General features: G+C 50.0%; 1 protein-coding gene across 1 annotated transcript; it reads left to right on the top strand.

Annotated features, from left to right (window-relative positions):
- The first annotated feature begins 5,362 nt into the window (after positions 1-5,362).
- LOC128712974 (otoferlin-like) lies at positions 5,363-18,758 on the top strand. Its single transcript, XM_053807842.1, has 17 exons — positions 5,363-5,441; positions 5,776-5,834; positions 6,652-6,838; positions 7,056-7,123; positions 7,578-8,302; positions 8,964-9,147; positions 9,256-9,318; positions 10,619-10,703; positions 11,159-11,315; positions 11,394-11,580; positions 11,655-12,027; positions 12,094-12,306; positions 13,352-16,130; positions 16,210-16,456; positions 16,694-16,944; positions 17,984-18,499; positions 18,578-18,758. The coding sequence occupies exons 1-17, from the start codon at positions 5,363-5,365 to the stop codon at positions 18,756-18,758; spliced, it is 6,354 nt and encodes a 2,117-aa protein (XP_053663817.1).
- The last annotated feature ends 2,539 nt before the right edge of the window (positions 18,759-21,297 follow it).

Genomic DNA, 21,297 nt, shown 5'->3' with positions numbered 1-21,297 from the left:
ATGATCGCCCGTGTACATCCGGCTGCCGTCCGTGCCACGCAAGGAAGAAGTTTGGGACAACAAAACAAAACCAAAAAAAAAAAGGGACACTCGGGACAAACGAGATCTGATTTAAGGGTTTGGGGACGTTGTTGCACTGTGGCACGGTTGACGTTAGCAGGTCACAAATGTCCGGAGGCAGACACAGCCGCGTTGTGGCAAACTTTTACCAAAAGGCACGGTGGCCCCCGCTTTTTGAACTCGGCACCAGCAAGGGCGAGTTGGCTAAATTGCACCACCGACTGTTACGATTTGTCATCAACTTGCTGCACACACCAATCGGTACAACCCCGACGTGCGAACAGCAACACAACAAGAAAAGAAAGTGGAGTGGAGTTGTGAAGTTGCAAAAAAAACTGGAAGGTGTCCCCCACATCGTTGTGCCGTTCATCTTGCAGAGCAGCACAACAGCACAGCATTGCACAATTTCTAAGGCACGTTCGCCCAAGTGCCCAAAACACCCCATTCCATCCACGGGTTCGTGGCAAAGTGTGTGCTGCTAGATGCTGTGCACAACACGAATGGCGACGAGCTATAGCTAGTGATGTGCGCAATGATTCAGACTGCATGAATGATTTAAATCTTTCCTGCGAGTGCGAGTTGATTGCTAACCGTGAGGAGGAGTATTTGTAACTCTTTGCGAATTGACTCATCCCCAAAGAATTAAATCACGGCGATCTTCAGCCCACATTTAGAGCGTGTTAACTCCCACAAGAGATCTTCACGGCGACCTTAACCTCAACTTTAAATCGCGAGTTAACTCCTGCGGGAGTTAACTCGGGATTCTTCACGGTTTTAAATTTGGAGTTGAAGGTTGCCGAGAAGAATTGCATCGCAAGTTAACTCACGATTTAAATCATGAGATAAAAAACCCGGAGTGATCCTAAAGCCCTCGCCCTCGGCTACTTATTTGAAATTATTGATATCTTGAAGAATGAGTATAAGAATTAAATCTTCATCCTAACTCTTTAACTTGGATTGAAATCCTTGGAAAGAATTAAATTTCCCCATCTCTAGATCTATCAAGAGCGCTGGAAGAGTGCAGGAGAAGAAGAAAAAAAGAACCAGGAGTACCGGAAGGTAACAGTGGCAAAACAGAAGGGAGAGTACACACTACTCGGCAAGGCGTCACGCGTCCGCCACAATCAACAATTCGCCACAGCATTCAACTGGTCCCATCGCACCTGTTCGGTGGGTTTTGTGGTTCGGATGGGGTCCGGAACGGAGCGGCATCGATCCAGATGCCAAAACCCCCCCCCCCCCGTCCAATGCACCAGTCCCACTTTGACAGACAAGCGCGTGCAACATGTAGCCCGAAGTTTGGGTGCGCGCCGAACAACACCGAGGTGCCCAAGGTGAACAAATAACCACGGCATGGGGAACTCCGCGGTGTATATGTTCAGTTATTATTGATTGCGGAAAGATTCGGCCTGTGGTGGTGTCGCCTTATTAGACGACCCGCGAGGCAATAGGATGCGAAGTAAAAATAGCAGGTGGGACCTGTTATCTTCTCTTAGTGCTAGATACTGCTGCTGCTGCTGCTGCTACTGCCAACAATTATCATCCCAATCGTAGCCGGTAAACACACACGCGCACTCGAGCCACAGTTTACTGCGGTAAAACGACGACGACAACGGCGAGCCCCGATGACGGCCGAAGCACATCCGCTTTGGGGTTTTTTTTCTCTTTTTGTTGGACCGAAGCGAACCGAACTCTACCTGTAGCGCGCGCCATCCGAGAGGACGCTACCGCTGTGGTGTATGCATGTCACAAGCGGAATAGCCTTTATACGTATACTCTCGCAGACGCACACGCTCTCGGGATGTATACCCATTGTCACGCAGGCAGGCCACCATCTCTCTAAACCTTTTACTCAGTCGCTCGCTGTTGTGTGCGTGCCGTTGCTGTTTCCGTTACCGCTTGGTGTCGCCACTACTACTCTACCTCTAGTGTCGCCGCCTGCTTCACCTGCACGACTCTTGGGGTTGCGCATCCTTGTCATTTGTGTGTGTGTGTGTGTGTGTGTGTGTGTGTGTGTGTGTAGTAGAATTTTTAGAACAAACAAACAGGTTTTGCAATAACAACGGCTTAACCTACATCCCTCACCGCCACTGGTACGGTGCGGCTCACTGTCAGTGTTCGGAATCGCTGTACGCTGCTGCTCCGCAGATTAGTCTCCATAAAAACGATATGAGATGCCTGCTGCGGGGTAGCCAAAGGTCGCCAGGTCGATAGGAGAAATGGATGTTTGGACGGGGGTTCGGGCCCGGTAAAAGAAAATGGATGCAGTTTTATGTGCCATCTAACCCTGTTGTGCTGGTGTCGTCTTTGCTTTACCCCTCCCTTCCCCGCAGTGGATGCCCCCCGTACATACTGCTGCATGACACTTTATGGTGCCGACAGTATGCCTGCAAACAATCGGAACCTTTGATTGTTCCGCTCCGGTAAGGGTGTTGTAAAAAGGAATAACAGCAAAAACTTGTCCCCCCCCCCGTCAACTAGCTTCTTGCAACTCGGGGGAGGTTTTTCTTTCGCTCAATTGTACTCATCTGTGCAAATAAAATGAATCCATTAGAGCCTTCGCAAACAGTCCCAACTACTCCACGACTCCACTGTAATGGAGTGACGGAGACGCTTGCAACGAACGAAAACACTCACACCCGGCAGTAGTGCCACTAGGCCGCTCATTGATGTTTTATTTACGGTACCGGATTGGGCAGCCTATTGGGCGTTGAGGTTTTTGTCTAGGACATTCCTGTTTTTTTTTGGCTGTTGTCTGTGGCTAAACGACCTACGGTCAGCGATCCAATTTCACCACCGGATTTAGTTTAGCCTGCTGCCGAGATATAGCATTATATCCCGACAGAAACCGCTGCGCTCCCAAGAGGCGGTAACGTAACGATGGGCTGGGAAAGGATAGCAAAAGGCAAATTTGATCAAGTACTACTTGCGGCCCCGCTTTAATGACACACCATTTCGTTGAAGGCAGCGGAGGTCATCACTTGGGTTTTTGTACTCGACCTTAGCTTTCGACCTTTTTTTTTTGCCTCTTTTTCCAGCCGCCTCTTCCCGAGGCGCGTTCCGTCCGACAGTGACATGTCACGTTCTGCGCGCTGCAATGTGTGTATGTGTATTCCTGGATGTCACGTAAAGTGTCCTTTTTCCTGCCGGGGACGGCTGCGAAGGGTTGTGACCGGTGGCGGGGGATTACTTTTCTGTATATTTTACAGCCCGAAATGAAGTTGGCTGAAAACTCAATTACCCGTGTACGGTTGCCCGGTGTCCCCGCCATAGTTTCGCATTTTCGGCTGTACCGAGGATGTACTGCAGGTCTCGGGAGACTTCGGTTGTTTCCGTTACCCCGGTCGCGCTTTGTCTCGCTGTGTGGTGCTGGTGTATACTAAGCACGATTTAATCACGTTCGTATACCCGGGGACCCGTTGGTGGATTTATGAGATATGAAAGGTGATATGAGCATGCCTCACACGTGGGTAGAATTTTTCTGACGTTTATCTGCAAACTTGGTCTAAACGGGGGGTGTCCTTTTTTTTTTGGGGGGGGAGAACTCCAGCCGGCACACGACTGTTGCGAATGTGATGCATTAAATTGATTAGCGTGGCGATTTCGTACACGTACACGCATTTATTTGCCGAACTTTATGAACTCCAGAGATCCTGAGTTTGACAAAAAAGCTAAACTTTGTAATAATTTCTAGTGATGCGCTTAATGCATGCTTGTGAGAAGAGTCATTCATATCATTCTTTAGCGAGGATTCATAACTATTCAAAGCAGAAATTCATGAAATTTCAGAGCAGATGGCAGATTAAACCCTTTCGAGGTCCTAAACAACATCGTAGTTTGGCAACCGATGTCCTGAAGGAAGTCCATAGCTATTTGGACGAACTCCTTGGAGGTCACCACCCGTGTACGATTCACGATTCTTTGAGGTTCCGTGAATCTTTGGAATGGAGATCTAGTTCTTAGAAGGAGGGGGGTGGGAGGACTGCTTGGACAAGATCCTTGGAAGACATTAATCATTGAAGATGTATAGATCTTGGAGGTTAGTTGAATGTTTGAAATAAAGATTCAGATCTCAGAGGATGGGGGCATCCATAGCTCCTTAGGAAACCTCCTTGGAAATCATTAATCGTTGAAGATTGGTGCATCTTTGGAATAAAGATTCAGATCTCAGGGAGGAAAGTGGTCCATAGGTTCTTAGACAAGATCCTTGGAAGTAATTAATCGTTGTAGATTCATGGATCTTGGAAGATTGGTAAATCTTTGGAATATTGATTCTCTTTCTTTGAAGTTCTTTGGAAAAAGATTCAGATCTGAGGGGGGAAAGTAGGTTATAGGTTCATAACTCCTTAGACAAGATCCTTGGAGGTCGTTTATCTGCTAAGTTTAATTAATCTTAGAAGATTGGAGAATCTTTGGAACAGAGATCTAGATCTTAGAGATCTTAGAGGGGACGGGGTACATACTTCTGAGACAAGATCCTTGGGTGTTATTAACCTTGGATGATTCATTTGGATTTCGGAGGATTTTGGAGGATTGGTGAATCCTTGGAATAGATTTCAGGGGGTAAGGAAAGAAGAGGGGTCATAACTCCTTGGACAAGCTCCATGGAGATTATTAATCTGTGATGATTCAATGAGAATTTTTGAATATTTAGATCTCAGAGGGGAGCCACAACTCCTTGGACAAGATCCTTGGAGATCATTTATCTAGGAAGATTAACGAATCTAAGAGCGTTGGTGAGCCTTTGGAATAGAAATTCGATTTTTTTCGTTTAGTTTAAAGTTTCTTTTAAAGATTTCTTACCCAACATTTCCAACTCCATTGCAGAAGACAACTTTACATCCGCAAAAAAGTCAGCAACTCAGCCTTATCTTTCTCTCCTTACAGCTGGGAAAAGTTCCACCCTAGTCGTCCGGATATTAATGTCATCTAGAGCAATTGACGAACCGGTATAACCCGTGCTGCATTAGTTGCTTAATACGACTACACCCGAACTTACCCAGCCCAGCCCCAGGCCTGCAATTATACGATGCGCACCGCCGTCACCAAAAAACGGGCTGTAACGAAGCTTTAACTCATCACCGCTACATATCACGCCAGGTGCCCTACCCCTCCCCGGAACCCAATCAAACCAAACGACCATCAACTTCCGACCGCCCGCACAAACTAGCATGGACAATTAGTGATCGGCGCATCGGTAGTTCCATTCCAACCAGTTGGCAAAGCGTACGGGCAGCGGCGAGATTTGGGCGACCAACGCAAAGGAACGAAATACAAATACCCCTATAAAACCTTCGCCAAGATGTCACTGACGGTGCGAATTAACAAGTTTCAGCTGCCAAAGCCGAAAGCAAATCTGCTCGGCCGGGTTGAATTTCGAGGTAAGTTTGAAAAGCGTAGGAGGGGAAGACAAAACGCACCCAACCGCTATTACACATCGGTTAGCTTTAGCTTTCCCGGCGATGTTTGGAGAAGTTAGCCGAGAGCAGGACGAAGAGTGTTATTTTCCACTTCCTTCTCGGCGCTCTGCTGAAAAGTTTCGGTACACGGCTCGTTTTGCTTTTGAAACGACATTTCCTTGGGGGGAAAAGTCGAAGAAAACTCAACCAGCTGCGAATGCGATGGGTTTTGGCGAGGGTACGATTGCCGAGGAGTCGCTATCGGGCATTAAATGATCGATTATTATAACCCTCTTGTAACGTTTCTCGTTCGCAGGTGTTGCCCATACGACCACCGAGCTTAACTGTGGCGCTGAGCTCGTCGAAGTCAATCAGGCAAGTAACGTTTCGGGGGGCGCATTCCGCCCGACTACCGTGTTGCTTCCTTCCGCGCAAAAAGGGTAAAAGGGAAATCTCGCGGGAAATTGCACAATACCAGGCAAAGCGTTGACATCGACTAATGATGTTGAATCGATTAACAGTTGCAAACGCTGACATATTGCGCTGAAACCTCGCTGTGCGGGAGATGTTATGTTATGTGCTGTTTGTTTCTCTACCGTTTTTTTTATTATTGGACGAATTGGACGATACGATAACGGACACACTTTATCGCACCATCGTTTATACGCTCTTAACCTTTTTTTCCGATTGCTGTGCCCTGAAGTTCGCATCAAGCTGCTGTATTATTAATTGGGGAAGTTTTACACCGGGCACACTTAAAGGTTCCGTGTCAAAGTTCCGATCTCCAGCAACGGAAGATGATTTATATTGTCTCGATCGCTTTCTGTTCGCCGACCTGTGCCCCTTCATTTGCATTGCGAGCGTTCGCCGTTAAGATAAACGCACCAGCCTTGGAAGGAACTGAACGTCCGTGTCGCTGTTTTAGAAGTCCTTTCCGCGCGAGTTCCATTTTCCACTTTCCCTTTGCCACGCTTACACTCATCGCAATTAGTGTAACGCTTTCAGCGGGTCTGTTTACTGCCCGCTTCCTGCGGGGAGGGGAAATTGTGTTTGCCATTTTCTACGCCCTAATGCAAATGTCTTCACCAGCGTCGATAAAATATTCGCCCCCCCGCTTCGGGGCGGAAATGTATCCCAATTCGTACAGCATCGTCTTACCTTTGCGCTGCTTCCTGTTATTTTCGTTTTCAAGAGCTTCATATGGCCGCTCGCACGGGCCGCGGACGAGACGGAAACGATAACGGTCGAGCTGCGGCAGCAGACGACGAAGATCCTGCTGAAAACGGCCATCGGTGGCGGTACGTCCGGTTCGGCATCCAGCCGGGGCAGCATCACCAGCAGCACCAAAATCATCGGCCGCTTCGTGATGCTGGCACAAGGTAAACTTAATTTTGGCCCGCGTCACCTCAAGGTCCTCCGAGCCAGGCCCGGGTTTCGGACCGGATGCGTTGTGAGGGTGTGTGAGTGTGTAGTGCACCGCATCCGGTCCGGTGAAGGTTGAAATATAATTTAATACTAATTACGGGGTTCCACCCCCCCCCCCCCTCTCTCCTTTTTTTTTCCTGCCACCTCGCGTCCCACCCATCTACTCCGCAGCGCTCATCCACGAGGGTCGACTGAGGATAGAGGACCGGCTGGTGGACCTGTCGAACAAGCCAATCGATGTAAGCGATGCTACCTTCCTTTTTTTTTTACTGATTAGCGCCTTAATGGCACCATTTCCGATTGACAAACACCCTTCCGCGCACCGTAGCATTTCATTCGCCGGCACGCAGGCGTTTGTTTTGCGTTTGACAAGGTTAAATTTGTTGCAAACGAATGCTTGCGACGCTAACGAAAAGGTCAATGTCGGGACGGTTGGGGACTTACGGAGTCCGGTAGGTGTTGTTTTTTTTTGTTCTCCTCCCACCCCTCTCAATCCTTCAGCCAAGAAGCACTTCGTACAAACAAACATTTAATTTCACCGTCTTTGTTCGAACAATTAAATCAACAATTACAGTGTTGATGTTCCCTGGTAAAGGTTCCTTCTCACACTGTTCGGGTGCGTCGCTAAAAACAGTAATAGCACTGCTGACATTATCACGCAATTAATACCTCGCACCGTTCGCTTTCTCGCAGGCATTCGTCAGCTTCGACGTGTACTACCAGAGCCCGGAGGACGAGTCCGGCAACTTCTACTCGCCGCGGGTCGTACACTCGCTGCACCAGCAGTCGAGCATCGACGACGACCAGCAGATGCTGCTGAACATCGAGCAGAACATAGCGAACCTCGAGAAGAGCATATCGCAGGGCAAGGCGACCGACCCGGGTGCGTCATCCAGCGCGGGCGGTTCGCGCCGGCCGGCCCGCACCGGTGCGAACGGTGGCGAACGCAAACCGAACATCATCAAGCGCGTCATGTCGTCCGGTTCGGCCGGGCTCGGCGAACGGACGGCACCGGCCAAATCGGCCGCACCGGCCGACCATGCCTCCTCCGACAACGAGGCGTCCACCAGACCCACCCGGTCGCTCGCGGACAAAAAGGTAACGCTCCGCACCGTGCGCAACTTCATGCGGCTCGGCCGTTCGCGGCAGTCGTCGCGCGAAAGCACCGCCAGCAGCACCGAGGACGAGGGCAAATCCCTGATCGGCGATGCGGACTACACGCGCGTGCAGCCGGAAACGGTGGACGGCGGGGAGCACCGGACCGGCCGGCCAACGGTCCCCGGCGAAGGGGACGCGGCCGTGCCGCCGGACAGCCCAACGCACGGCAAGATGGGCGACACCGTATCGCAAACCTGCAGCACCCACTCGAACGCGTCCAGCGACGGTGAAGATGTAACCGCTAATGAGAAGCTCAAGAAGTAAGTGCCTTCTGGGGGTGGGGGGGGGGGCTTTGGGGGGTGGGTTGAGGGGGGATAAAAGTTTGTTGTGCCAGTGTTGTGTTGCGTACTACGCGAACTCTCGCAACGGCTGAAGCACCCAATTAATCCATTACGTGCAGAGTTGCCGGTCCGGACTGTGCAGGTGGCTCTGCTGTCTGCCGCCCCATCCGTGGGCAGCGAACCTCACTAATCCTGTGCTCCACTAATGGACCTATTCAATTAGTTGTGCAGGCACCAAGTGAGCAGATAACATCACCGCACACAGCGAAACGCACGCACAGAAAGGACGATTGCTTCCGCACTTCGCTACCCTGGCGAGTGTCCCGCCCAGACATGGGTGTACTTCTTGGAATACGCTTTCACCGCTTGGTCCCATAGTTACCGCCAGCGAATAGGCGAACACAGCGTAATCCCAATGCAAAACCGTCCGCGGGACGTTTGCGTTTTTTTTTTCCTCCTCCTTCTTTGTAACATCCCGTGCGGATTATGACTGGGGATGACAAGTTTTCCTTCGCCAAGCAATGCCTACCGCAACGCGGCCAACGGGTGGATTAATTGGATTGCAGTTTACGCATCGCAACGCTGGTTAGTAATCTGACAATGCCGGTCCGGTTGGCTGTAACGTTCCCTTCCTTCGTAGAATCAAGAGCCTGGCCAAAGGGAGTGACCATCTAAAGTCGCAGGACTTTCAGGTCTGCGTCACCATCATCGAGGCCCGCCAGCTGCCGGGTTTGAACATGGATCCGGTGGTATGCATCCAGGTCGGTGACCAGAAGAAGTACACCAGCGTCAAGGAGAGCACCAACTGTCCGTACTACAACGAGGTATGCAAAAACTCGGGTCGGGTGTAAAAACCGTGGTGTAAAACTTGCAATCCTCTACCGCCATGCTTTGTTTCCATCCCGAAACGGCCGCTGCCGGTACCGCCGCAGTACTTTGTGTTCGACTTTCACATGCCGCCGGTGATGCTGTTCGACAAGATCATTACGCTCTCAGTAAGTAGCCCGGGCCGAGGTAGTTTTGCGAAGAACACCGTGTAGATAGCAGGCTTGGTGTGCGAAAGGGATGTGAAAACGTTCGGGCGACAGGTGCCTAGCGAATAGCCGCTATTGGGAGAGGTCGTCCAACAGGCATTAAACCTGCCGAGTTTGCGTGCAGGCTCTTCCAGCCTGATAGTTGATAGTAGAGATGAGAATAATCACTCTTTTCAATGATTTGAATCGGAGTCAAAGAGTGGGTTTAAAGATTTGAAACCTTTACTCACTATTTTGAGATTCATTAAAAAATATTACACTGTATTTATGTTTTTACCACTCTTTTGCGTTTATACTCATTCTTACTCTCTGTGCCGAATAGAAACTCACTCAGGAGTGAGTAAAACTGTTTTATCACTCTTTGGATTATAATCACTCTGTAAGAGTGAGTAAAAGAGTATTTTCACTCTTTGGATAATAATCACTCTGTAAGAGTGAGTAAAAGAGTATCATCACTATTTCGGGATTGTAAGCACCGAGGATGAGTGAGAAAACGTGTTTTATCACTCTCTTTGGATTTTATTCATCGCCCGCCAGGGGATCCCTTGTCGTTTCCTGGACGTTTTCTCACTCATCCTCGGTGCTTACAATCCCAAAAGAGTGATGATACTCTTTTACTCACTCTTACAGAGTGATTATTATCCAAAGAGTGATAATACTCTTTTACTCACTCTTACAGAGTGATTATAATCCAAAGAGTGATAATACTCTTTTACTCACTCTTACAGAGTGATTATAATCCAAAGAGTGATAAAACAGTTTTACTCACTCCTGAGTGAGTTTCTAGTTGGCACAGAGAGTAAGAGTGAGTATAAACGCAAAAGAGTGGTTAAAGGAGTCATAAAAACTCTTCGTGCTGATTTATATTCATTCACTCTCTCGAAGGTTTCAAATCACTCACTCACTCTTACTCAGCGTGCACATCTCTAGTTGATAGACCTCTCCAAACTAAAGCAACAAAAACAAAAAAAAAAACCAAAGCACCAATCGCTCCGTTTGACATCCCTTCCCGGTAGGACTCCTCGGTAGGATTCGTGGTAGGCTTCTGTTTTTAGTTTTGCAAAAAAAGCATTGAAGCGATGCTTGATTACGCGAATCCGGCACCAAACGCGGAACAGGGCGTCCCCGGGGGACGCTGATCGTTCTGTGTGTTTTTGTTTTGGCAACCGAATTCGCGCTAATCAGGTGGATCCGGCTTTAACGTGCTGGTGGGAGCGCTCGCAACAGCCACCTATCAACTCATTCGCTTGCCTGTTAACAGGTCATCCATTCTCGCAAGTTCATGCGCTCCGGAACGGTGGTGGGCTCGTTCAAAATCGATCTTAAAACAGTCTACGATGCGCCCGGTAGCTACCTTTCAATACATATCTGTAACATAAGAAAGCAAAACATTAATCGAAACAATCAACCAAAAAACAAAAACTCCCCCAATAACTCCAACTCTGCATTTTGTTGTCTGTGTCCTGTGTGCTTACTGCCATGTTTCATTCACCTAACCCTCCAACATTGATGCTTTGATTTGACGCCACCAGACCCGTACACCCCCGCACATCACCAACATCCCTTTCTTGCTTGCAACAGACACGCGCGCTTCCGGCACCTTTTAATTCCTGTTTCTATTCCATGTTTCGTATCAACCCTCTCACCTCACCACCCTCACCCACTCCCAATAACCACCACAAAAACAAAAAAAAAACTCTCTTGATGTCGTGACTTTTGGTACAACACCGTTCTACTCGTAGTAGAGCCCATTCTAATGCGATTCTTGCATGTTCTGCGTCGATCGGTACCGGGCTGCCAGATCATCAATTCTACCACAAGTGGGCGCTGCTCTCCGATCCGGAGGACTTTGCCGCTGGACCGAAGGGCTATCTCAAATGTGACGTCGGCATCATCGGCAAGGGGGACACGGTGAAGGTGCCACCGAAGTCGGAAAAGGACCCGGACGACATAGAGGCGTAAGTGGGGCTTGGCTTTGCTGTAGCGTTGAGTCACTACCAATCACGTTGTTTGCTTTATTTTCAACCCTTCCCAAGGAACCTGTTGTTACCGGACGGGGTGCCAATCGAGCGGCAGCGTGCCAAGTTCATAGTGAAGGTGTACCGTGCGGATGGATTACCACGCATGAACTCCTCCATCATGGCGAACGTGAAGCGTGCCTTCACTGGTGAGACGAAGGATCTGGTTAACCCCTACGTGCAGGTGTCGTTTGCTGGACTCACGGTAAGTGACTGACTAAGTCGTGCAGCACCGGCTCCTCGCCGAACTGATACGCATTTTTTGTTTGTTTTGCGCAGGGTAAAACGAACGTCAAGAAGGCATCGTACAACCCGGTGTGGAATGAGCAACTCGTCTTCACCGAGATGTTTCCACCGCTGTGCCAGCGCATCAAGATACAGCTGCGCGATGCCGACCCAATGAAGCCGTCCATTATCGGCACGCACTACATCGACCTGAAGCAGATATCGAACGACGGTGAGAAGGGCTTCCTGCCAACGTACGGGCCGTCGTTCGTCCATCTGTACGGTTCCACGCGCGACTACAACCTGCTCGACCAGCACTCGAACCTCAACACCGGGCTCGGCGAGGGTGTCAGCTACCGGGCCCGGCTGCTCATCGCCATCCGGACGGAGATTACCGACAACGTGGAGCTGTTCACCGACAAGAACGGTATTGGAGAGGCGGAACCGGGCGTGCCAGTGGCCTGTCTTCACCAACGATTGCTTTTCGTTTCAGTGGAGGTGGAACCAACGCTACCGATATGTGAGTCATCCTACTGCAAAACAGACGGCTTCTTCCTGTACGCCACGGTGCTAGAGGCGTCCATGTTAGACAAAAAAGTGTGTGACCGATCGGTGTACTTCGAGCTGAGCATGGGTAATGCGGGTAACTCGCTTGATGGACATAACGAGAGTGCTACTACCAACATGGATGATGACGACGATCCAGGTTAGTTAAATTATTCTTGAAGATGCTATGGACTCTCCCGCGTTGAGACCCGCGTTGGACAGATTCCGCCTTGACACCAATTCCTGAGAGTATACCGTGTAGTTTGAAGCTAGGTTTAAGTTGTCTAGGTCCAGAATTCGATTTCCGTTCAACTCTTGAGCTTTTTATGTCCAAACGTATGTAGGTTTTTTAATGTCCAAGTCAAAATATGCTTGAAGATGCTATTGAATCTCTAGACCCGCGATGACCAGGTACTATATATTTGAAGATGTTATTGACTCTCCAGCCCCGCCTTGCACAGACACCGTCTCGACACCAATTTCTGAGAGAATACCGTGTAGTTTGAAGATTTAAGTTGTCTTGGTCCATAGCTCAATTTCCGTTTAACTCTTGAGACTTTTCTGCCCAAGTTAAAATATACTTGAAGATGCTACTGAATTTCTAGACTCCAGATGACCAGGTACCTTGACACTATTTACTGAGAGAATACCGCGTAAATTAAAGCTAGGTTTAAGTTGTCTAGGTCCAGAATTCGATTTCTGATCAAATCTTGAGACTTTTCTATCCAAACATATGTAGGTTTTATAATGTCCAAGTCAAAATATACTTGAAGATGCTATTGAATCTCTACCACCAATTGCGGAGAGTATACCGTGTAGTTTGAAGGTTTAAGTTGTCTAGGTCAATAGCTCAATTTCCGTTTAACTCTTGAGACTTTTCTGCCCAAGTTAAACTATACTTGAAGATGTTATTGAATCTCTAGACCCGCGATGAACAGGTACTGCCTTGACACCAATTGCTGAGAGTATACCGTGTAGTTTGAAGCTAGGTTTAAGTTGTCTAGGTCCAGAGCTCGCTATCCGTTCAAGTATTGAGTCTTTCTTCTCCAAAGAAGTAGTTATTAAGTGTGCCCTTTTCCGGGACACGAAGTTATCCAGGAACTCCTACGCGGGGAACTCACTTGAAAGACACTCATCCATAGTTTTCTTCCATACGCCAACTGTTGGTCGTGCATAACGTTGCTTTGTTCTCAATTCTCCTGCAGTGTCGATCGATACGACCGCGTACAACAGTACGACAAGCGCATGTAAACCAATCTCACACGACAAGAACCATTACTATCTGCCGTACTGGGACTACAAGCCGTGCATGGATGTGCGGGCGTGGTTTCCGGACCTGCGGCGTCGCATGTACAACAGCAACATGATCGCAAAGATCAGCGAGCGGCTGGAGGTCGGCCTGGCCGAAACGAATATACTGCTCGAAGATGAAGACCCAACCGCCGAGGTGAAGCTGCGCGGCGTGCTGGAGGAGGTTGCATCGAGCTGCAACAAGTACGTCACCATTACGAAGGGTGCACTGGTCGGGCCCGGCACCGGCAAGACGAAGCTCGACAAGGAGCGGCTGAAGCTGTGCCAGCGTGAGCTCGAATCGATCGGCAATATGGCGCGGAACCTGCGTGCGCTCGTCACCAAAAGCTCGATGCGCGAACGGTACCGGACGGCGCAAAGCTACCTCGCCCGGTTGCGCTTTCTCGTGGAGGACCCGCAGCACGCGCTGCCGGATGTGTTCGTGTGGATGATTGCGAACGGCAAGCGGGTCGCGTACCACCGGTTGGACGCGCGGGATCTGCTGTACTCCACCATCGAGGAGGAGACCGGTGTGCACTGCGGGAAGGTGCAGACGGTGTTCCTGAAGCTGCCGGGCCGCCAGGCGGAGGGGCCGGCCGGTTGGCATGTGCGGGCGAAGCTGTCCATATACCTGTGGCTGGGCACGCTCAAGCATAAGCGCTTCTTCTACGCCGGTTTGCCGAAGGGTTACGAGCTGCTGCACGAGCTGAAGCACGCGGAAAAGGTGAACGTGCCGGCACCGACGACCGTGCACTACGTCGAACGGCACGTGTTTCAGCTGCGGGCACATATCTACCAGGCCCGGTCCCTGATCGGTTCGGATGCGTCGGGACTGAGCGATCCGTACGCGACGGTGTACGTCACCGAGCACGCGAAGACGACGCAGGTGATCGAGGAAACGCTCAGCCCAACGTGGGACGAGCTGCTCGTGTTCGACGAGGTGACGGTGTACGGTTCCAAGGACGAGATCCGGCGCGACCCGCCAACGATCGTGATCGACGTGTACGACCAGGACAAGGTGGGCAAGTCGGACTTTATCGGGCGGGCGATCGCCCGTCCCCGGGTGAAGTTGCGCGAGAACCACTACAGCACGCCCGTGCTCGAATGGTTCGAGATAACGCGCGGGCTGGACGGGGCCGGCGAGCTGCTGGCCGCGTTCGAAATGCTCGAGCACGGTTCGGAGGACGTGCCGCGGCTCTCCGACCCGAAGTACGTCGCGTGCGGCAGTGGCAGCGAACATGCGCCGCAGCCCACGCTCGCCATACTGCCGGTGCCGCAGGAGGTGCGCCCCAACCTGGCCCGGTTCCGGATCGAGGTGCTGTTCTGGGGTTTGCGCGACCTCAAGCGGGTGCACTTCATGACGGTGGACAAACCGCGCATCGACATCGAATGCTCCGGCCGCATTCTCAACTCGAGCATCGTGCAGAACGCGAAAAAGAACCCCAACTTTGCCAACATGCTGAAGTTCTTCGATCTGGATCTGCCGATCGAGGAGCGGTACGCGCCGCCGATCACGATCCGGGCCGTGGACTGCCGGTCGTTCGGGCGCTATACGCTGGTCGGCACGCACCAGATCACCTCGATCCACCGCTACATGCATCGACCGCCGCCGAAGGAAGACCCGAAGCGGTACAACCAGGACGGGCAGCTGGTGCTGGCGAGACGGCGCACCGACGCGGTCGGCAATGTCATCCCGGATGCGGGCCTGCCCGGCGATGCCTGGTCCGGGGACAGTCTGACGCTGTACGGGGCGGCGTGCGTCGCCAAGGCCGGCACCGGTCCCGGGCGGGGCAAGCGCACAAAACGGAAGCCACTGGAGGCGCAGGGCACGTTCGACGGGCAGGAGGGCGCAACCGGGGGCGACGGTGACGACGACGACGATGGTTCGAGCAAGGATTGGTGGACGAAGTATTTCCTCTCGTACGAGCGGCTCATCGAATCGGCCAAAACGGCCGGCACGGGCGCGGGTGGCGGGGCGAGCGGCGGGATGGGCGGGATCGGGTTGGGTCCGGGTGAGGGGACGGCGAGCGGGTCTGCCGGGGACGGGGGCAGGAAGCTCGGCGTCAAGACGTCCCGGCTGGTGTCGAAGCTTAGCCCGAAGGCGGCACCGAAGAAGCCGCCGAATCCGCGCGTTGCCACCTGCCAGATCTATCCGAGCGAGCTGGAATCGGTGTACGAGTACGGGCAGTTTAAGGAGTGGCTCCACTCGTTCCCGCTGTACCGTGGGAAGAAAACCGGCGACAGCACGGAGGACGAAACGCGCATCGTCGGTTTCTTCAAGGGCGCGATCAAGGTGTACCGGCTGCCGATCGAGAAGGGGATGGAGCCGGCGTTCGCACCGACGCTGCCGCTCAACGATCCGATACATGTGCTGGTGCGCGTGTACGTCGTGAAGGCGACGGATCTGCACCCGATGGACCTGAACGGCAAGGCGGACCCGTACGTGGTGCTGCAGCTCGGCAGCAAGCGCGTCTCGGACAAGGACAACTACGTCAGCAAGCAGCTGAACCCGGTGTTTGGCAAGTGTTTCGAGATCGAGGCGACCTTCCCGCAGGACTCGATGCTGACGGTGCAGATCTTCGACTGGGATCTGGTCGGCTCGGACGATCTGATCGGCGAGACAAAGATCGATCTGGAGAACCGGTTCTACAGCCGGCACAGGGCGATGTGCGGCATCTCCGCGCGCTACGAAGAGTAAGTATTTTCCCTCCCTTTTCTCGCTTCTGCATTCGTGGTGGTACCGATTGCCTTACCGGCGTGCTCGATTTTCTAGCTCCGGATATAACATATGGCGCGATCCGATGAAGCCCACGCAGATACTGTCGAAGCTGTGCAAGGACAGCAAGCTGGAGGCGCCCCAGTATCTGCAGGATCGCGTCACGATCGGCCGTTGCTGCTTCCTGTTCACCGGCGAGGAGATACAAACCTGGTCCAGCCCTACCTCCATCAAGTACCGGGACGAACATCTCGCGCTGGCCGTGCTCCACCGCTGGGAAGAGATGCCACGGGTCGGTTGCAAGGTAAGGGTGTTCGGCGTGACGCTTTGCGCGGAGAAACCCGGCTCACCGCCTATCCGATGAGTAATGCTCACGCAAGTAACACTCTTCACAAGTCCGGCGTCCGTTTTACTCCACGTTCAAAGCGCAACTGATTTTATTTCACGTATTTACAAGTTTGACAATTCGTTGGCAGTGTTGCCAGAAAAACAGAAAGTTGTTATTTACATTCAACACTATCGACTCCTTCCACCGTTCCAGATCGTACCGGAGCACATCGAATCGCGCTCGCTGTACAACAGCGACAAACCCGGCATCGAGCAGGGCAAGCTGGAGATGTGGGTGGACATGTTCCCGATGGATATGCCGCTTCCCGGGCCGCCCGTCGACATTTCGCCCCGCAAGCCCAAATCGTACGAGCTGCGCGTCGTTATCTGGAACACGGACGACGTTGTGCTGGAGGATGATGCGTTCTTCACCGGCGAGAAAATGTCCGACATCTACGTGAAAGGGTATGTATAGTTGGCCAACTCCAGTACTAGAAAACGTCCATGGGCTAAATAGTCATTTTCATCTGTCAAGTTTGAGCTTCAAAAAAGCTAAAAGTAATGTTGACAATGGCTTGACGGTATGGACAATATGGAAAATAGTTCACTAAACTATCAGGAACGCAAAAATGATCGTGCGGTTTTAGTACAAGCGTAGCTACTTATTATCTTTCACTTTGGTGTAGTCTGGCAACACTGCCATTTTGAAGTGTCATCTTCAGGCGTTCTTTTCCCCTAGTTGTCGCATTGCCGCGTTGTGCCGTGTGTTAACAAAGTGGATTTTGAACCGGTCCGGTCGTGTGAAGACCGGCGCCGCTACTACCATGTCACCGGGCCGCCCCAAAATAAGCTTTCGGTGTCGCAAAAAATCCACACGAACTTGCTTATAATTCTGCTATCACAGTTATTTCCCGAATTACGCGACACGCGAGTTACGCGAATCTCAAAATGTTGATAGTTTGTGTAATTTTTTTATGGAATTGAATTTTGTATTAGTTTAATTTTAAATTTTCGCAAAAATACGTCACATTTTAACATTAAAAGCATAATAATTTGTAAAAAAATTACTCAAATTGTCTAAAAAATCGTAACAATATCAATTAATAGTGTGCTTCGCAACGTGAGAAGAAAAATTCGATCACTGAATACTAAATATAAGCGATATTATAAAGGGAATTCGAGTTACGCGAATTTCTCTGGCACGCATTATTCGCGTAACTCGGGAAACGACTGGATTATGTTGTTTTTGGTCCAATATTGGTTATTATTTTGAAGTACCAGGCGCCTCCATAATCGAAAATTTATTTTTATTTATTATCATTTTTTTTTAAGGTGGAAGAAGAATAGGATTCACTCGCATGGAAAGGCTTACTTTTCCTAAGAAGGAAATGTTTTATTGCAAAACGATTTTTTAAAACAGTTAGACTTTTGATTATGACACACACTGTGCGCAATGGAAATATTAATGTTGCTTTTCTTCCACCCCTGTTTCATTCCCCAACAGCTGGTTGAAAGGACCGCAAGATATGCAGGCGACGGATATCCATTACCGTTCGCTGACGGGCGAGGGTAACTTCAACTGGCGCTTCATCTACCCGTTCGAGTACCTTGCCGCGGAGGAGCGGATCGTGCTGTCGCGCAAGGAGTCGCTGTTCAGCTGGGACGAGACGGAGGTAAAGATACCGGCCCGGCTCGAGCTGCAGGTGTGGGACGCGGACCACTTTTCCGCGGACGATTTTCTCGGTGCGATCTCGCTGAACCTGAACCGGTTTCCGCGCGGTGCGAAATCGTCCAAGCTCTGCACGCTCGACATGCTGCGGACGGACAACGTGCCGACGGTGAACATCTTCAAGCAGAAGCGCGTCCGCGGCTGGTGGCCGTTCTTCATCAAGAAGGAAAACGACGAGATGGAGCTAACCGGCAAGGTGGAGGCGGAGATCCACCTGCTGACGAAGGAGGAGGCGGAAAAGAACCCGGCCGGGTTCGGGCGGAACGAGCCGGATCCGCTCGAGAAACCAAAGTAGGCAGCCGCGAATCACGCGCTTGCAACGCTTACAGCTAACGGCTTTATCTAACTTTTTTTTTCTTCTTCTTTCAGCCGTCCCGATGCGTCGTTCATGTGGTTTCTTAACCCGCTCAAGTCGGTACGGTACATTGTCTGGCACAACTACAAGTGGAAGATCATCAAGGGGCTGATCATCATCGGCATAGCGATCTTGCTGCTGCTGTTCTTCTACGCCGTACCGGGCTACACGGTGAAGAAGATGCTGGGCGCGTAAGCGCCCAACCAAACCCGAAACCACCACGTCTACCCACACGCATACAATCACTTCTCTCAATCTACCAAAGTTTCTATATCAATACGAGTTCTTACCACGAAGCGTAACGCTGCAGCACAAAACAAACCCCAACAGAAGGTGGCCCCGGGGCCTCTTTGCGGTCAGCGAAGGTCTCCTGGGTTCCAATTATCGTCCGTGTGACACCAAAACACACATACACACACACACGTAGCGTACTAGATAAAAAGAGCGAAGCGAAAGGGAAGGTCGCGTAAGCATACATATTTACAGATATTTATACATATTCGTATATACACTTCATTTATTAACATTGAGATGTTTTATGCAACGAAGGAATCATCATACGGGACACCATCCATGAATATGATATATATATATAACAAAAACAAACCAAAGTAAACCAAGTCACATATGAAAAAACAAATCGCTGGTAGGATGCAATTGTCGCGAAGCAACAAACGGGCACAAAACGGAAGAGTTTTAGGAGTATTTAATAATCCCTTAGCGCCCCTCCCTCCCCCCCTTCCCCCTCCCCACGTGTACATACACTCCCCGTAACGATAGGGTACGGCAGTCCTTCACCTACTCCTGTTGGGCACCAAACAATGCATCACTAAATGCAAAAGATCCCCCCACCCCCCAACCCCTTATTACAGTTCGTTTGCATGGACCAAAGTTGTTGTTGGTATCCATTTTGTTTCGTTACAGTACATACATTTAGTTCCTGTTGCTGTTGAAAGAAACCAAGTAATTAGAGCTTAATCAATGAACGAAATGCAACGGAACAGCACATTCGTACTAAAACAAAAAAAAAAATCAAACAAACGAAAAACAAAAACCTTACACTAATCATCGTTATCCAGAGCTCTATCAAACAATTCATATACATAAAGGGAAGCTATTATGGGAGTGGGTGCGCGTCATCGCCCACTCTGAAAAAAACCCCCCCTAAAATTACACAAACCAAAACCAAACTTATGGTAGCGTAGCGCATCTATTTGCGAATTCTTCAATTTTTTGAGAGAGTACGATAGAAAGAGAGAGAGAGTACACTGTAAAGTAGATAGTGCAACAACTAAAAAGAAGAAGAAGAAACCCACGAAATCCACATTATTCAATTCAAACTTAATCAAAGCAAAGCAAAACGTCTCCCTTGGGTTATTGGCCTGGGACAGTAGTAGGATTTACAACTTCCAGCTTGAACCACCCTGTACCGCAGGAGGAGCGTTCGTGGACACCTACGGACCTACGGTGTACCTATAACACACCCGTGCGCGATCCACCCCCCCATGGGCAACATGGAGTCACCTAAGGCGACCTCCTTCCCCCACCCAGGGCCCAAAACATTCATTAGCTACTGGAGAGGTTTGCACTTCAAAGGCACCACTGTTACACTCCTCATCGTTATCTGTACCGGGACCGAACGGCTTTCCGAGCCGCGGTAGGATGCACCCAGCACAAGATTCGTCAGACGAACACGGTTGCGCAACAGGTACACACATACGGGATACGGGTGTTGAATTCGACCTATACTAGAGATGAAACCCAAGTGTTGAGATGCGTTGTCTTCACCTAACTACATTTATCGAAACAAAAAACAACAAAAAACACACACACACACAAATAAAAGCTTTAAAATAAACGAATCACAATCATTACGCATCAGTGTGTTTCTGCTTTCTTGTCAGTGAAGCATATGCAAAGTGTGGGTTTTGTTTTATCTCATTTCATGCATTTATTGCCGTTGATATTGTAAATATAAATTCCTCAAATTCTACTGAGTCTTTCATGACTGCTACATCTGGTTAAGGCTTTACAATCTCTGAGTGCCGTTGATATTGTAAATATAAATTCCTCAAAGTCTACTGAGTCTTTCATGACTGCTACATCTAGTTATGGCTTTAGAATCTCTGAGTGCCGTTGGAATTGTAAATATAAATTCCTCAAAGTCTACTGAGTCTTTCATGACTGCTACATCTGGTTAAGGCTTTACAATCTCTGAGTGCCGTTGATACTATAAATATAAATTCTTCAATGTCTACTGAGTCTTTCACGACTGCTACATTTGGTTAAGGCTTTACAGTCTCTGAGTGCCGTTGATATTGTAAATATAAATTCCTCAAAGTCTACTGAGTCTTTCATGACTGCTACATCTGGTTAAGGCTTTAGCATCTCTGAGTGCCGTTGATATTGTAAATATAAATTCTTCAATGTCTACTGAGTCTTTCATGACTGCTACAGCTGGATAAGGCTTTAGGATGTCAGTATTCGAATGGAGCCCTGTAGTCTCTCATGACTCCTACATCTGCCTATGGCTTTTGAATGTTAGTATTCGAATGGGGCCCTGCAGCTGTAATTACATAAGCCAGTGTAGATACTTCCAACAGCAACATGAAACCTTAACATGGCGGCGCTTCAACAGTAGCGTACTGCAACACACTGCGCTCATTTGAAACGCTCTACCCTGCCGCGCTGCGCACTGCAGTGATGTACTGCTCTCGAGTGCTCTAATACTAAC

This window comes from Anopheles marshallii, chromosome X (assembly GCF_943734725.1).
Source record: "Anopheles marshallii chromosome X, idAnoMarsDA_429_01, whole genome shotgun sequence".
NCBI classification, from domain to species: domain Eukaryota; kingdom Metazoa; phylum Arthropoda; class Insecta; order Diptera; family Culicidae; genus Anopheles; species Anopheles marshallii.
This window is presented reverse-complemented; position numbering and strand designations above follow the sequence as displayed.

Coding starts and splice junctions, on each gene's coding strand:
- LOC128712974 (XM_053807842.1), top strand. CDS start 5,363: ATGTCACTGACGGTGCGAATTAACAAGTTTCAGCTGCCAAAGCCGAAA. Junction 5,442..5,775: donor CGGCCGGGTTGAATTTCGAG/GTAAGTTTGAAA, acceptor TCTCGTTCGCAG/GTGTTGCCCATACGACCACC. Junction 5,835..6,651: donor AGCTCGTCGAAGTCAATCAG/GCAAGTAACGTT, acceptor TTCGTTTTCAAG/AGCTTCATATGGCCGCTCGC.